At 37.6% G+C, this 17304-nt stretch overlaps 1 protein-coding gene across 1 annotated transcript; it reads right to left on the minus strand.

Annotated features, from left to right (window-relative positions):
- Window positions 1–9409: 9409 nt before the first annotated feature.
- LOC112169180 (protein SULFUR DEFICIENCY-INDUCED 1) lies at window positions 9410–12415 on the minus strand. Its single transcript, XM_024306164.2, has 3 exons — window positions 12070–12415; window positions 10312–10680; window positions 9410–10052 (listed from the first exon to the last, which is right to left on the minus strand). The coding sequence occupies exons 1-3, from the start codon at window positions 12211–12213 to the stop codon at window positions 9651–9653; spliced, it is 915 nt and encodes a 304-aa protein (XP_024161932.1). The 5' UTR covers window positions 12214–12415; the 3' UTR covers window positions 9410–9650.
- Between the last annotated feature and the right edge of the window lie 4889 nt (window positions 12416–17304).

The following is a 17304-nucleotide window of genomic DNA, read 5'->3' on the forward strand; positions in this document are numbered from 1 at the left end:
CATTTTTATTCTTCGGCTCTTTCTAGCTCATACTAGTACCACACTGAGACCAACAACCAATTCTCCATTTATTTTCATCGCTCCTCGGCGAGCTTTCCCAGTTTCCCACCTGTTCTCCCACCTCCTCCACCTCCTTTCTATATAATCAAATCCCTTCCTACCTTTCTCCGTCTAAACCCTCCTCTCCTCCCTTTCAAACCCAAACTGTAGTTGAATTTGTTTTCTGGTACTGGTGGAGCTACTTCATTAATTCTCTACTTTTGTATATGTACTGCTATTTGCTTTTGTATATTTGCTGGAGTGTGGAATTAGGCCTGAAAAACTGTAAATCTGGGGCTGTGATATGCTGTGTATAGGAACCGAAAACGATGCATAACCGAACCGACAAAAACGGTTCCGGTTCTGAAACGGTTCCAGCAATGAAAACTCAAGTAACCGAACCGGTAAAAACAACAAGGTTTCGGTTCCGGTTCCGACAAAAAATGCCAAAATGAGAACCGATCCCAGACCTAATTGTCACTATATCAGAGACAAGATTCAAGATGGTTCAGTGGAGACAAGGTTTGTTAGTTCTGCAAATCAGCTTGCTGACATTTTAACCAAAGCTTTTGGCAAGGAAATCTTCATACCTATGATTCGCCAGTTGGGAGTGCAAGACATCCACTCTCCAACTTGAGGGGGAGTGTTAGAAAGTGTAGCAGAATATGTTAGAATAGCTGTCAATATCTTTAGCATTCATTCTGTATCATTCAACATCAATCACCTAGGATAGTTTTCCTTATTTGTCTCCTAACTTTGTGGAGACTCTTCAATGTAATTGCTATATATATTTCACACTGTTGAATAGAAGAATTCATTCCAGCAAACTCTCTTTTCCTTTCTTTGTTTTCAAGTAGCAGCAGCTCCACAATTTTGAGTCATTCAACCATCACTGTTAATCTTGAAGACGTTGTGAGGAGATGAATGTCATTTGATGTGAGAGCTAGGAGAGAAGTTCCTATTTGCAGTTAGATTATGATTAGAAATGCCTTGATCAAGTCCTTATTTTTCTATCACTTTTGGTTGTTGAAGTTTTGTTTTCACGAGTAGACATGTCTGTATGTCCAATGTCCAAATTGTTTTTAGGGGTTATTATCACAAATGGTACCTGAACTTATCTTCTATTTTATCGATGGTACCTGAACTTCAATTTTGATCACAACTAGTACCTGAACTTTTCGATTTCATTTTAAATGGTACCTAAGGCTAACTTCGGTCACTATTCCGGCCAAAAAACAAGTTCAAGGCAAGTCTATTACCAAAAAATCATCACTATACATGATTGCAACCCTTGAAATCATCAAAAATCATCACTATGATTGCCTCCCATGCCGTTTTTAGTCGGAATAGTGACCGGATGTGGCTTTAGGTACCATTTAAAATGAAATAGAAAAGTTCGGGTACTGGTTATGATCAAAATTGAAGTTCAGGTACCATCGATAAGATTAAGGTATAGTTCAGGTACCATTTGTGATAATAACCCTTGTTTTTAGTGAATAATTTATATTACCAACAAAAGAATTAGTTTTGAAAATTCACGTTATCGGGTGGATAAACTTCATAGTTAAACAAAAATAACATTAACGTGCTTGAATCTTTTTATTTTTCACTTTATTGGATGTACAATTTTTGAGAAGACTATCTAGGATTTGACTATAATATAATTCAAAATGTTTTGTTTAACTTTTTGCATGGTTGCACCAACATAAATGGATGGCTAGATAACATCAAGTTGTTTTTTTTATTATTAAAAAAATGTTAATTAAAGATATCAAGAACTGAGATCATTTAATAGATGCTAAGTCACTTGCATTGTCAGTGCATAAAAGAATTTTCACTCGAGAGTGTATTCGATGCAATGTCAGTGCTTGGACACTGCCAGCGTGCTAGTCACGTGTTGTTAAATAAGTGACCTCTGTTAGTCCATATGGTTAGTCAAGGTGTATCATTTCAAAATTTTAGATTATTGCATGGTAACCACATGGCTCGAGCCTGAACATGTAGAGTTGCTTTAAAAATTCAATATACTTTCTGAATCTTTAAGAATTTCCTCAACTTGGTCACAAAAATAAAACCCTTTTTTTTTGTTACAGAAATAAAACCTTCTTTTGATCATTCTCTTTCAGGATTTCTCCTGAACTATTTCACGGCAATTCTAGGCCTCTTCTCACTTTATTGTGAATTTGGTATGCGGATGAAGGTGTCCCCGAATAGCTTGACTTTCATCTTGATGAATTTTTTCTTCCCGTTAATAGAAAATTTTATGGGGAAGAATATATATACCGCTGCATCGCTAGCTCCACCACTGAGACAACCAGCGTCAATGATAGGTTTTTTATTTTTTTTTGAAATATAACCACTGCGCCGACCACCCAAACCCATGATTTCTCATCTCGTTCTAGTTCTTCGTTCGAATCCATCATCGTTCAAGAAGCAACACCCCTTAGCAACCGCAGGAGAATTTTTCTTAATTTTTTGAATCAGTTACATACTTACATACATGGCATAGCACGTCTTCTTTATAATTGCGATCCGGGAATTATGATATTGCTGTGAACTTTGATTTGTGTATTGTTTTGGTGAAATTCGTCTTCAAAAATTAAGACCCACAAAAATTTTGTTTAATTTAAAACTATTCCCATTAACAAATAACAAGTTTGGTCGCCGATCCGATTCAAGTTGGAAATTTGTTAATTTTGCATCTCTATCCTACGTCTTATTCTTCAACCCACTGATACCGTACTTCACCATAATCAAGGGCATTGATCAAAGCCACACTCCGGCAGCTGGGTCGTCGATCTTTACGCCTCTAAGCAACGCGTTCACCTGAATCCGCACCATCGATCTGCTTGTCGTCGTTCCTATATGCAAAAGAGGAAAAATTTACCTCACAATTAGGAGAAATAGAGCAAGACCAAGCCTCTCCCTCCTCAATTTCGACATCTCATGCCAGACAGCCCAGACTATTCTTCTTCCAGATCTGACGATGAGAGATTCTTACGTAGGACAAATGTAACACGTGGCTGGTAGGGCTGCCTAATCAGTGAACATACAAGAGAGTGTTTTGGGTATTTCATTTTAATAAGTAAGGATAAATTCGAAACACACTTAAAATTTTATGAGTTTTGATTGGGTTGCCCCACCGCCACGTTGTACGTTTACTCTACGTAAGAATCTCTCTCTTACGATTATCCATCTCATGCATTTCTACCTCATGTAACAATTTTTTTTGTTTGGTCAAACTTAGCATTCACGTTGACCGTTAATATGAAGTTAGTATGAATAGACAGCCAAATGATATGGGATTCAAATTTGCTCATTATTTTTATTTTGTGGTGATATCATCACTCAATTAAAACTTGCCACGTCATGTAGAATTAATTTAATACTTAAAATTTATTTGTTTAATAAAACATTATAATTAACTATAATTATGTTTTATAAAATATGACAGTTTTATATTGAGTGGTGGTATCACCACCAATACTATCACCACCAAAGTATTGGTGGTGAGCAAATTTGAATCCAATGATATGATAGGTTGAGAATGCACTTCAGTATTAAAATAATAGGAGCGTGTTTCTCACTCGTGTCGTAAAAACACTATTGGTGCATAGAATCTGTTTCCTTGAGGATGAAGGTTACGATCCATAACCTGTAACCATAACCATGTACTTGATTTAACTAAAGTTTTTCCATTAGCAGAGACCCACACAAATTCATCGTACATACCTATCATTAAAAGCTAAGGAGCTAGCAATAATTTTTTGAACAATAGCATAATGATAATCACATTGTTGAACTCATCTAGATTTCAAAAATTGTTATCAACAAAAGTGCTAGTAATAAGGTTTCAATTCCATTGATCCTCATAAATAAGGTTCTACAATGGAAATGGGAGAACCCAATTAAAAATTGATCAATTTATTATATATTTCCTACTGTTCATCTCATATCCATGACGAATCTAAATAAAGAGCTAACCCAAAAGGCCAAAATTCTTGGAATAGTTTACATAATATGAGTGTGCTTATCATGAATTCGTCTTTGGTCAAATTGGCAAAGTAATTGTCGAACTAAGCTGAGATTGTTGAGAAATTAATTTACGATCTCGGTAATTAATATATAAATGATTTTATGCACCGACGGTCATCTCCCGTAATTAGAAATTATTCTATGCACCGACGATGTAAGTAACCCAACACTTATAAAATAATCTCAACCCTTGATAATTATTATCAACCTTATTTTTAAAAAACAAAAGGTTTATTTAATGCAATCTAACCATCCATTCATGTTGGTGCAAGTGCACGTCGGTGTTCTAAATCATCTCCCGTAATTAATAAAGGTGTTCAAGATTATTTATCAAAATTTTTTGCAAGGTGAAATCTGCAAAATTTGGACTCTATAAAGTACACAACACGACGAGTCCGTGAGAATTTTTCAGAAATTTTTAGAACACCCAAAGTATTTATTATGAATTTCCGAAGTTTGGAAATTTTGGAAATTCATTAAATAAAAAGAAATTGTCCTGAGGCGATCAGAGCCATTGAATTAACCACCGCTTGATCAGTATTGTTGAAATCCACTATATAAAGGCTGAGATGGAGTCAACGCAACATATCGATCCAACGAATACCAGAAATTTGCATTGTTGGGATACCATGCTATCTTAACAGTAACGAGATAGTGGATATTGGTGGCATTCCATATTTAATTGGACGCCAAGGTTTGTACAGAGAAGTTAACGAGAACTTGGTTTGAACTTTGAAGTGAAAGTAAACTAAATGGGTGTCCATGGTAAATTGTGGTGTGATATTTAAGGAACTTGGAAATAATTGTTAAAGGCATTGAAATTGGCGGATAGTCCAATTTCAAGTATTGTGTTGATGAATCGGGACTATTTGTGAATGTAATGGTGTTTGGTCCAATTTGGTCAACCTTTGGTCAAACTAGTTGGACGACTAAATTGACAAAATTTGCATTTTTATTTCTTTAAAGAAAGTTATTAGTATTACTCATGTTGAAATTTAGGACTCCAGTTACCCGAAGAGCGGAAGGTTCGTGATCCGATCGGTGATGTGAAACAAATGACTTCGAAATCCAGATAGGGGATTCGGGACTCTCCTCGATTAGTGGTTTTATTATATTACGCTTTCTAAAATGATGCATGTTAAGTCTATGTGGTTTGGTTATGTTAAAATGCAATGCGTACTAACCAAACCGTGAGAGATGTGATGGCTTGAGAGCGAAAAGTGGCACTGACTTCCTTGGGTTCGATCCCCTTAACCTCCGGAGGGTTAACTACACCAGTCGGACAGTGCGTAATCGTAATGACGACCCGATTCCGTGTGTGTAGCTAGGTAGTGGATACTCTTGCTATGCTTACTTGGTTATAAATTAATTTGAGGTAAGGTCGTGTAGTGGGTCTATGGGACCGGCCATCAGGTAATATTTGGTGCGCACGTATTTATTTTAGTACCATGCATCGATTTTCAAGTGGGAAAATATTTTAAAATTTGTTGTTCTTTAAATGACATGGTTTTGAGTATGTTTTTATACTGTGGCCACAAACTAATACCATATTGTTTTCAAACCTAGTCGAGTTGTTCTCAATGAGCAGCGAGGACGAAAACTCACCTTTACAACAGTGTTGATGCAGGTACTGTGCACTGGTAACGGGATTGATGGACGGAGCAGAGTGTGCAGAGATGGCTTCAATGAATAATAGTAGCGGAGGTCAGGTTCCATGTATAGTCTCGAGCTCTCTTGAGAGTCATTACTTCAGAACTTTGATAGTTCTTATCTCGTCTTATATCAAAATGTATCAACTCTTGTTTACTCTAGTGGTAATCCAGAATCACTTTAAACGAACAAGTTCGATAAATGATTTTTAAAAGTTTTCACCTCTAAATATTTCGACGATTCCACTACGCGTTTTACAAAAAATTATTTAATAAATTTTGCCTTGCGGGTTTTTAAGATGTAAACTGAGCATTCAATTTATGTCTTAGAGACACGCGGCATTGTGACGTGCTAAAGCTGATGAGTAGAGGTGGCAAACGGGCCGCTACGCAAGAGCACGACACGAGCCCAGCACTTTTAAAAGCGGCTCGGCACGGCCCAAGCCCGTTAGTGGCCCGGCACGACCCGAGCACGTTAGAATAATGGGCCGGTTTGGGCCTAGGAATATTGGCCCGGCCCTGCCCAAGCCAGTAATGGGCCCAGCACAACCTGAGCACGATATATTGTGGGCTGGCCTGTTACAAACACAAAATTTCATTTAAAAAAAAAAATTAAAAAACTACAATGATGAGATTTGAATATTGGACCTCTTTATTTAAAATATCATTATAATTCCAACATTGGTTTATGTTGTCAAAATAGTGATATAAAACATTATATCCTTATTTTAATATAAGTATTTTTTTCTAAATATTAATTATATGTTTATTAATAAAGACTAATCTCATCATAATACAACTATAGAATGAAGGAATTAAATAATAATATGATACTAAATCTTCATTATATTAATAAAGATTAATCTCACAATAATATACTAAAAGCAATATATTTTGAGTTATTTTTTTTTCTTTCTTTCTTATAGTGGAATATAAAAAATATTAGAAAACAAATCTTAAAAAGCTAAGATTAAGAAAAACGTCGTAGAAAATAATTTATTTTAATTTTTTAAATAGTTAAATAAAATTAATTTTTATTTGTTCAAATTAAGATTTTAAAATCGTGCTTTTAGTGAGTAGGCACGAGCACGGCCCGTTTATTAACCCGGCACGAGCACGGCCTAACACGATATGGGACCGAGTTTAATGTTTAAGTAAATGGGCCGGCACAATAATAAATGGGCCGGCCCAGACACGGCACGAAGCACGACTAGGCCCGCCTAAAATGGACCAGGCCGGCCCGTTTGCCACCTCTACTGATGAAGTAGAGTTAGGGGCGTTACAGTAATGAGCTATTTTGCTCTTTCTCAAGCTCTTTGTTGTTTCCTTTTTTTTTTTTTCTCTCCTTTTCTTTTGTTCTTGTTTTTCTTTTTCATTTTTTGTCTTCTTCCCATTTTCTATTAGTATTTCTTAAAAATTTCTTCTCTTAAAGGCAAATATTGCCATTTTTTTTAGGGTTTTTGTCCATTTACCCCATTTTTAGGGATTTTTTTCCCACTAACCCCATTGTGTTTTTTAATTCCCTCTTACCCAATACACTCTAAGGAAGTCTTCCCTAATACCTCATTAAGATTTTTTTTTTGTTTTTAATTTTTTTTAATACCATTTTACCCCTCACCCCTTATTTACTTCGAGAGAGAGAGAGAAACCATAGGAGACCTCGCCGGAACCCGTCACCGGTCGCCGGATTCCGGCAAACTTTTGCCGGAATTCTGGTCACCGGTGGCCGCCCATCGAACCTTTCAGAAAACCTCGCCGGAAATGTTTATTACCCCAATAGACATCTATTGCCTATCAATAAAGGTCTATTGCTCCCCAATAGACGTCTATCAGTCGTGTATTGCCTCCCAATAGACGTCTATTGCCCCCCAATAGAACTTTCAGTCGCCAGAATAGGAACTAATCTTTCTAGATTTAGACAAATAAAACTTTGATTAAAGAAAAAAATGAGAATATTACATCAATTCAAAACGTCTATTGCCTCCCAATAGATGTCTATTGGCCCCCCAATAGAACTTTCAGTTGCTGGAATGGGAACTAATTTTTCTATATAAATCTTTGATTAAAAAAAAAAAGAAAAAAGGAGATTACATCAATTAAAAACGTCTATTTTCCTCCAATAGACGTCTATTGCCCCAATAGAGAGGCAATAAACCTCTAGGCACTGATGGAAGAGAAAAATATATGTAAAGAGACTAAAGCATAAACATTGAGCTACATAACAAATCATTAGTTCACTACTCCTTTCAATCATGCTTTCTTTTCTTCTTGCATCGGCCAATGGAGTATGGGCATGTTGTATACCATGATCTAACAAGCTACCTAGGTATAGCTGCACCAGAAAATATTAAAATTTCAACAAACTTTGGAAACAAGTTCTTATTCTCCTGACATACGAACACAATTAACCTCCTCTCCCAATTTAGATGCCCCATCTATCTAGTGGACCTACGCATTAATGGAATTGCCACCTAAAGCTGCCAGAATTGCTTGCATCTGGACACCCATATGAATTTGTCTGCATCATAACAGCTAAGCAAAACCAAACTTTAATACGCAGAAATATGATTCACATTAACCCTTATAACAGAGCACCGCTGCATGCAATTAGACTCAAATTGCTCAAATCTAACAAGCAAGGAACAGTTAACAATAACATATCACCAGAAAATACAATCATAAAGTGGATTTCACCTAAGAAAAGTAGCAAACTAGATCAGGCTACCCGTTTCAGTGGCGGACCCAAACCAAGGAACCTACCGACACATCAATGTCATTGTTACCGGACTCGCTGGAGCTTAAAGTCGGCGTCGGAGCTAGAGAAATCTAGAGTAGAAGGCGCGGAGGTCAGCATCTTAAACGTTGAATGCGGGGCGGAGATCGGAGGATTAAGACGAAGAGGTCAAGGTTGTCGACGTTAGGGTTCGGACATCGTCGGCATTGTCCTCGTCACCGTCGCTCGAAGAGGAGACGCACTGAGCAGATCGGAGAGGGATGAGAGAGAGAGAGAGAGAGAGAGAGAGAGAGAGAGAGAGAGAGAGAGAGAGAGAGAGAGAGAGAGAGAGAGAGAGAGAGAGAGAGAGAGAGAGAGAGAGAGAGAGAGATGTAATTAATTAATTAAGTAAAGGGCATAACTGTCATTTTTCTTTAAACAGGGTAAGTGGGAATAAAAATTTGTTGCTGGGGTAAGTAGGATAATTTTAGCCAATTTTGGTGCTTTTGATCAAGGACCCTTTTGGCCGATCGACATTGTCCTCGTCACCGTCACTCGAAGAGGAGACGCACTGAGCAGATCGGAGAGAGAGAGAGAGAGAGAGAGAGAGAGAGAGAGTTCAGATCGTGGAGAGAGGAGAGAGACATAGATGCAGATGTAATTAATTAATTAAGTGAAGGGCATAATTGTCATTTTGCTTTAAACAAGGTAAGTTGGAATAAAAATTTGTTGCTGGAGTAAGTGAGATAATTTTAGCCAATTTTAGTGCTTTTGATCAAGGACCCTTTTTTTTTTGCTCCCCCCCAGGATTCGCCACTGCTCATATCGTCAAAGAAAATATCTTTTGAGTTCATTATAATTCTTTTTATGTCATAGAATGGTTTTTTTAAATTTTTTTTTCTTTGGAACAATATGCTCATGAGAGAGTTATGATGAGAATAGTAAAAGACTCAAGGGAGTGCAAAACCAAACGGAACCAATAATTGTTGGCATCCACACATTTTTATTACCAACTTGTTCTTCCCTACACAATCATTAATTATGTACAAGGGGGGGCCTTATTTTAATTTTCCCAGACATCCTCACGAAGTGTGTCTTACTAGTCTAGGCCTATAACGCATCACAGCCAATTTTACCGGGATTCAAATTTGCTCACCACTTTCCACACCTACAAAGGGAAAATTCTTTGAAAATAACTAAAGTAGCAACCAATATTAACATGCCACTTGATCTCTAAATTGAGAGATTTCTTCGAAGATGGGAAGCCTCTTGGATCTAAAAGGGCCCCATTCATTCATCAACTGCTCAAGCCCCTTGACAAAATCATCATCTATCCCCAATAAGTCCACGGACTCAGGCGGATCATGTATGGACCTCAATTCCATTAGCAATTCATGAGCCCTTCTTCTCGACTTAGTCTCATCGGCACCCGGAAGACGACTTTGCAATACATCCTCAAGAACCAACTGAGCATCTTCATAGCGGCCCTGTTTGATTAGGGAGAGTCCTAAGTTGCATGCCTTATTGGAGTCAGGATCGATCATCTGAGCTTTTCGATACACTACCTCTGCCATCATATAGTTTCCTTTCTGCATGTATGCCCATCCCAAATTTCCCTGAAAATTGAGTCAACAAAATTTTTTCATATACATTATTGTGATGTGGATTACTTCCTCTTACAAGGGTATGGAGTTGCTAGAGCGGTGATCAGTTAGGTTGCACTTAAGTTAAACCCTAAGTGATAATGAGATACAAATGAATCAAACATTAGTTATGCACTTATGCATCAAGCAACAATTCGTCGGAATGAAAATTACAGAATATTTCTTCTCACAATACACATTTTCCAAGTGTTTAGGATAAGACTGTACGTACCAATAATCTGGAGGTTTCTTGCTTAACAGAGACCTGGAACTTCTTTCCATGAGAGCGTGCAGTCTTAGTCTGTCTGCCATTGAAGGCTGCTCCTTGGTATATCAACCTCAGCTTCCTCTTGAGCAAGTCAATCTGCTCCTCGATCTTCCCACACTTCTTGTACAAGTCGATGAGAACATTATCCAGCGAGTCTTGTGCTTGTTTAGAGCAAAGGCCTCTGAAGGACTTGATAGCTTCAATGGCTTCTTCAGTTCTGTCTAGTTGCTTCATCACAACGGCCATGTCCTTTAGGGCACTGTCTACTCTATCTCCTGCATTTATTGCCTTCCAAAACAACACTATTGCAGCCTCTGGATCCTTTTCGACAAGCTGAAATATTGTTGTTCAAGAACTGGGTTAGATTGTTTGGTGAGGGGGAAAAATAGCGCAAATAGATATCACGACCAATGGTGCGTCAAGATTCAGAAGGCATGTGATCTGTGGTCCTGCTGCTAAGGCAATCTAATTTTTATTTTTTTTTAAAAGTGGATTTTGATGTATAGTAAGCCAATCATAGGTTTTTTTAGTAAAGTATATATATACCCTAAATAAAATGCAAGTTACAACTATTAACTTAATTTGAATCAACATCGAGTCATGACTGCAACAAGTACATTTTGTATGCATGTATTCCAAATATTTAAAGATTCTGAAAGGACTACAGGAATATATCTACATAAAACAAATTATTAGGATATGCTTGTAAATTTTTATTCATTATTGAAGTTGCACAAAAGGGCAGACAAATAATAATATATGCTTTTTATTCAGGTCAGATTATGTACATTTCACATAATCACATCTATAGTAGCAAATGTGATGAAATTTTTTTATCTCAACGAGTGACTTCAAAGTTCAAACACAATAGAAGATTAATTTTGCATGCTTTTCTTGGATACTGTTAATTACTTAGAACAACTAATAAGCTTTCATGAAAATGAACCCAAATTAAGTTAAGAAAATAATTACGTTAATTACCTGTTTTGGCTAATTTTGTATCTAATTATATATCTAAACCGGTGGCATAAGTGAAGAGACATATATTGCAATCGTTTATCACCTATTATGAGATCTCATTTACACCGTAATATATACGACTTGATTAAAAGAATGGAGACCTAATTACAGATCAAAATAACCCCCAAGTCAACTCCTAATATTCATCAATCAAATAATATGATCGTGCTTCACAAATCTTCCATATATACAGTAATTGACTCAACAATAATATTTCCTTCATATATGAATCCTTCCAATTTTGAGTTATGAATTGAGAAAGATAACACGGAATTAAAGTGTATATCAAGTGAAAATGACTAAATTTGTTAATTAAACATTCTCCATATTACAATTGGAGCGCTTTATTCTGGCAAATAGCTAATCAGAAATGCCAAAAAGACGCGCAAAACAAAGCTGAAAGAGAGATAATGAATTAATGAGAGTTAACAAAAAAAAAAAGGACCATGTATAATGAATACTACAACAGAAATTAAATGTCTCCTAGCATCTACAAGTTTTTTTTTTATTTGAATCGCACTCTCAAAAATCATAACTCCAAAGAGATTTCCTTCATCATTCATCACCACTTACGCTAATCAGACGACTTCTGCGCTAACAGAAGTCATCGTTAACAAGTAGGTGGCCCCTAATATAACATGTCAATTAAAGAGTACTCAAAAAGGGCAGTCAATGATGCAATAGTGCTAGGAATAGTATTACCTGAGCATGCTTGGCTCTAACATAAGGAGTATCACCAGAAGGCACCTTGTGAATAACATGATAAAGCTCATCCTTCTTCCCCTTCGTCGTCGCAGCAGCAGTAGTGCTGTTGCTGCCAATCTTGAAACTCATCATTCCCTCCATTTCCCCCTCTCCTTTCTATCTATATGTCTCACATAAAGAAAACACAACCACTGAACCACGCTTTTGGGAGCTGTGTTTTTCTGGGATTGCTGTAATAATCAACAAGAATATAGGAGGAAGAGGAGGGAGCTGGAACTGGGTCGACTCGATCCCTAAGAGAAGGTGAAATAGAGAGAGAGAGAGAAATGAGTCCAATTTATACAAGCAAAGCAGAAACAAAGCCAATAAGTATTTGCGAAGAGCATGAACAAAGTGCGGAATGAAGACTCCATTCATTCTTGTACGTTTGTGCTCACTCAACAGCCAATCAATGTGTCGGGTGGGACACGTGTCGTGCTGCAGTTGAACCCTTCTGGGATTCATGGCCTTTTTCTTTTTTCTTTTTTGTTTCTCCCTTTCTCCTATTGGTATATCCTGTGTCTTTTTTTTTTTTTGGACTAGATCTTCTGTCATCGTCTAAATTTCTACGCTCATGACCTTTCCGTTTCTGAGCTTATCATAAAACATTTAAGTTTGACCAATGTTAATTACTATACGTCACGGAGGGCAATAGCTAGCCAGGAGTTGTTGCTATTAGTCAAATTTGATAAATGTGTTTTTCTCATGTGAACACACTTGACATAACATAATTGGTATTTTTCATTTCCCATCTCATATATAGTACCTTTGTAATATTAGAGACAGTAAGAAGAAAGAATCATATATTTGACCTTGTGGAGTTTTCATAGAAGGTGAATGGTAAAACGATTCAAACCCATTACAGAAAAACTCTATTAATTGGTGTTTTCTTTAGGGCATTGTCCTTTTTAAATGTGACATAAAGTCAGACTACTCTATTTTCATTTTTCAAATGATAAATCTAATTACATAAAAGTTGTACTAAATTACTACATTATTAGTCGTTATCAATTATTGTCGATAAGATAGATTTTTATATATCATTGTTGATCATCAAAGATAAATTTCCCCTCTATACTCCTCCACCGATGTACATTAAAGATGAATCATACGAACTAGCATCCCAACTCGTACAACGCATTAATCAGGACTCATAATTGTTGTAAGTGAAATTCGAGCTTAAATATCCAATTTCGAATTATGAATCATACAATAAGAGATGGGGCAAATCAATGAAACATTCTAAAGGGGGAGATAGAGTTTCGTTTGAGTTTCAAGGTAACCTTACATGTCTATCACCACATTGAATGAAACCAGGGGCGGACTTCTAGTCGGTCTGTCCTTGTTTGGATAAATTTCATGTGATGAGAGCCGGCAGGAACTTTTGTTCGGATGAACCCGACCTTTAAAGCAGTCCGATACATTGGGCTGGGTTCAAATTTTCGAATGAAGATAAGAAAGCGTACGGATACAATTATCATGATGATTAATAATTTGAGTCATTTCTATTACATTTAGAAAAGAGAAATAGAAGAAAACTACTTGTAAAGTTGGTGAATAATTGCGTCAGAAATGTTTGGCAACATGTATATTCGGCTATTCGCCATAACAAAAGATGAACCTGGACCATTTTGAATTTTTGATAGATACCATCCTCTCCCGAATAAGTTAAAATTGTATAATTGATGATGATATATCATAGAACTAGTTCAGATGATGATTTTTTCTACAGTGAGTCCATGTCCTCGTCTAAACTTCAAAAAGGCATTCCTTATCAAATTATCTAATCTTTTTAAGAAAATAGTTAATTACCATTACAATTTGCAATCTAATTATTTGAACCGTTCATTATTATAAAAAAAAATAATAATAAAAAAATTAAAGAGGTACGATATTCTCCTTATTATTACCGCATTGCTAGATGGTCGAGCTTCCTCTATATATCTTCTAAACATTATTATACACTCCTCTTTAGGGAGACTATTATCTATACTATTATTATTAAGAGAAGATAGTTTGTTAGCTAAAATTTAGAATTCTGATAGTAATTATCTTAGAAAATTAATAAACTTTGAGAATTAATTAAATCAGAAGGATAATTAATTAAGACATTTACAAGATGTATTTTTATTACAAAAATAAACAAAAAGTATACACAATCCACTTTTCTCACCCAATTATCTTTTCTCTGCAATAACTAACTTTTTGTTGTAGAGAAACTGAATTTGAGAGGAATTTGCTGTATATTCTCATTGATAATAGGGGCCTCTTTATATAGAGGATTACAATGCATAGAGTTAGAATCATACAAGAAAAGATAATCTCTAGATTCTTCTAATTAAACTCTATTACCACTAGGTCAAGTAACCTAGAGTTTGGGCCAAACACAAATAGAGATATCCTTAAACACTCCTCCTTGTGTTGTCCAAATGCGGTGCTTCTCTCGTTGCCTCGTTAAAAACCTTGCCGAGTAACAAAAACCCAGTGGGACAAAAATAACCTCGGTCAAAGGGGAAAAAGAGCACAACACACCCTTCACGATTCGAGACGAACATGTAGACATCTCCCCCTGATGTCTGTGCCTCCCCCTGATGACTACGATCATGGGAGTTCAGATAATTTCCGCAAGCCAATTCTTGCCACTTGTTTCTCGAACGTGGATTTGGGCAATGACTTAGTAAACAAGTCTGCCGCATTGACCTCAGATCGAACCTGATTTACTTTGATCTTGAGGAGCTTCTGTTGTTGCTGATTGTAGAAGAATTTGGGCGATATATGCTTGGTGTTGTCGCCTTTGATGTAGCCTTGCTTCATTTGTTCAATACAAGCAGCATTATCCTCATAAATGCTCGTTGGCTCATCTGTGGTAGACTTCAAACCACAATTGCTTCGAACATGCGTAACTATGGATCGAAGCCATATACATTCACGAACTGATTTGTGAAGATCAATAATCTCTGCATGATTCGAAGAGGTAGCGACTAAGGTCTGCTTTGTAGACCTCCAAGATATCGCGGTCTTTCCCATGGTGAAAACATAACCAGCTTGGGAGCGACCTTTGTGTGGGTCAGAAAGATACCCAACATCAGCAAAACCTTCCAAAACACTTATATCGTTTTGGATTGGGGAGAGGGAACGCAGTCCACCATGTGTAGCGTCCCTGGTACTTGATGGGTCCGAATCCATCATCTCTCTGTAGGGATAGAACAAGCCCATATCAATCGTACCACTTAGGTATCGAAAGATATCTTTAACACCAGTCCAATAGTGTCTTGTTGGCGCAGAGCTATATCTAGCTAGCAAGTTCACAGCGAATGAGATATCCAGTCTTGTGCATTGTGCTAAGTACAACAATGTGCCTATTGCACTTAGATAGGGCACTTCTGCCTCTAGCACTTCTTCGTCGTCATCTTTTGGACGGAATGGATCCTTCTTTGGATCAAGACTACGGACGACCATTGGGGTGCTTGAAGGCTTAATCTTGTCAGTGTTGAAACGCATAAGCATCTTTTGGGTATAAGCTGACTGATGAATCAAGATACCATCTCTACGGTGCTCAAGTTCTAAACCGAGGCAAAACCGTGTTTTCCCAACATCTTTCATCTCAAACTCGGATTTCAAGTGTTCAGCGGTTTCCCTTAACTCTTTAAGAGTGCCAATTATGTTCATGTCATCAACATAAACCGCTATTATTGCAAATCCGGAACTTGTCCTTTTTATGAACACACATGGGCATAGTTCATTGTTGACATATCCCTTTCCAATCAAGTAGTCACTAAGACGGTTATACCATATCCGTCCGGATTGTTTCAATCCATATAGTGAGCGTTTCAATCTAATCGCAAACAAGCTCCGTGGTTTAGAGCCACTTGATTTGGGTAACTGAATTCCATCTGAAATCTTCATGTATATTTCCGTATCTAGATCCCCATATAGATGAGCAGTAACCACATCCATAAGCTGCATTTTCAGTTTTTCAGAAACTACCAAACTGACAAGGTAGCGGAACATAATGACGTCCATTACAGGAGAGTAGGTCTCCTCGTAGTAGATTCCAGGGCGTTGTGAGAAGCCTTGCGCCACAAGGCGAGCTTTGTATCTTACAATCTCGTTTTTCTCATTACGCTTTCTAACGAATACCCATTTGTGACCAACTGGTTTGGTGTTGGGCGGTATTGGTACAATTTTGCCAAATACCTTTCTTTTCGCTAGAGAATCAAGTTCTGCCTGGATCGCATCTTTCCATTTTGGCCAATCAGCTCTGCGTTGGCATTCATCAACGGAGCGTGGTTCGATGTCATCAGTCTCAATAATCTCACGCGCCACTGAATACGCGAATACATCATCAATGATGATGGAGTTTCTTTCCCACGTCTCATGTACACTAGTGTAGTTTACAGAGATCTCTACGTTCTCAGGGATAGGTTCTGACATTGAGGCGTCCCCCAATGATGTCTCGTGGACATAACCATAATCCGGAACATTCTCATGAGACGGATTTTGAGTATCGATGATCAAAGGATTTGTTTGTGCATCATTCGCTCTCTTTCTAGGGCGAATATCCTTCGAACCAATTGGTCTACCATGCTTCCTTGCGGGGCCTGCGGCCATAGACGCCACATCATTGCCATGCTGGGCAATGGCGCCATCTCGTGGTGTCATAGGAGTGGCGTGATGTCCAGTATTTGGAACATCGATTCTTGCAGGCACGTTTGCAGCATGTATGTGTGATCTCGTCACTTTGGCAACATCAGAAAACGCATCAGGCAGAGTGTCTGCTACGTTCTGGAGCTCGATTATTCATCGCACTTCCAGTTCTGACTATGCAGTACGGGGATCGAGATGAGACATAGTGGGGATAGACCACGACAATTCCTGTCGTTCCTGTGGAACATCTGTGTTTTTATCTCCCCCTAACGATGGGAAGACAGTCTCATTAAAGTGACAATCCGCAAGTCTAGCGGTAAAGAGATCGCCTGTCAAGGGTTCAAGATAGCGGACAATAGTTGGAGATTCATAGCCAACATAGATGCCAATTTGTCATTGTGGACCCATCTTAGTACGCTGTGGCAGCGTAAGAGGCACATAGATAGCACACCCAAAAATGCGTAAATGCGAGATATCAGGCTCGTATCCAGTCACTAGCTGTAATGCAGAGTAAGATTGGGTTGCAGTGGGTCATAGACGAATCAG

Source organism: Rosa chinensis, chromosome 6 (assembly GCF_002994745.2).
Source record: "Rosa chinensis cultivar Old Blush chromosome 6, RchiOBHm-V2, whole genome shotgun sequence".
Taxonomy (NCBI): domain Eukaryota; kingdom Viridiplantae; phylum Streptophyta; class Magnoliopsida; order Rosales; family Rosaceae; genus Rosa; species Rosa chinensis.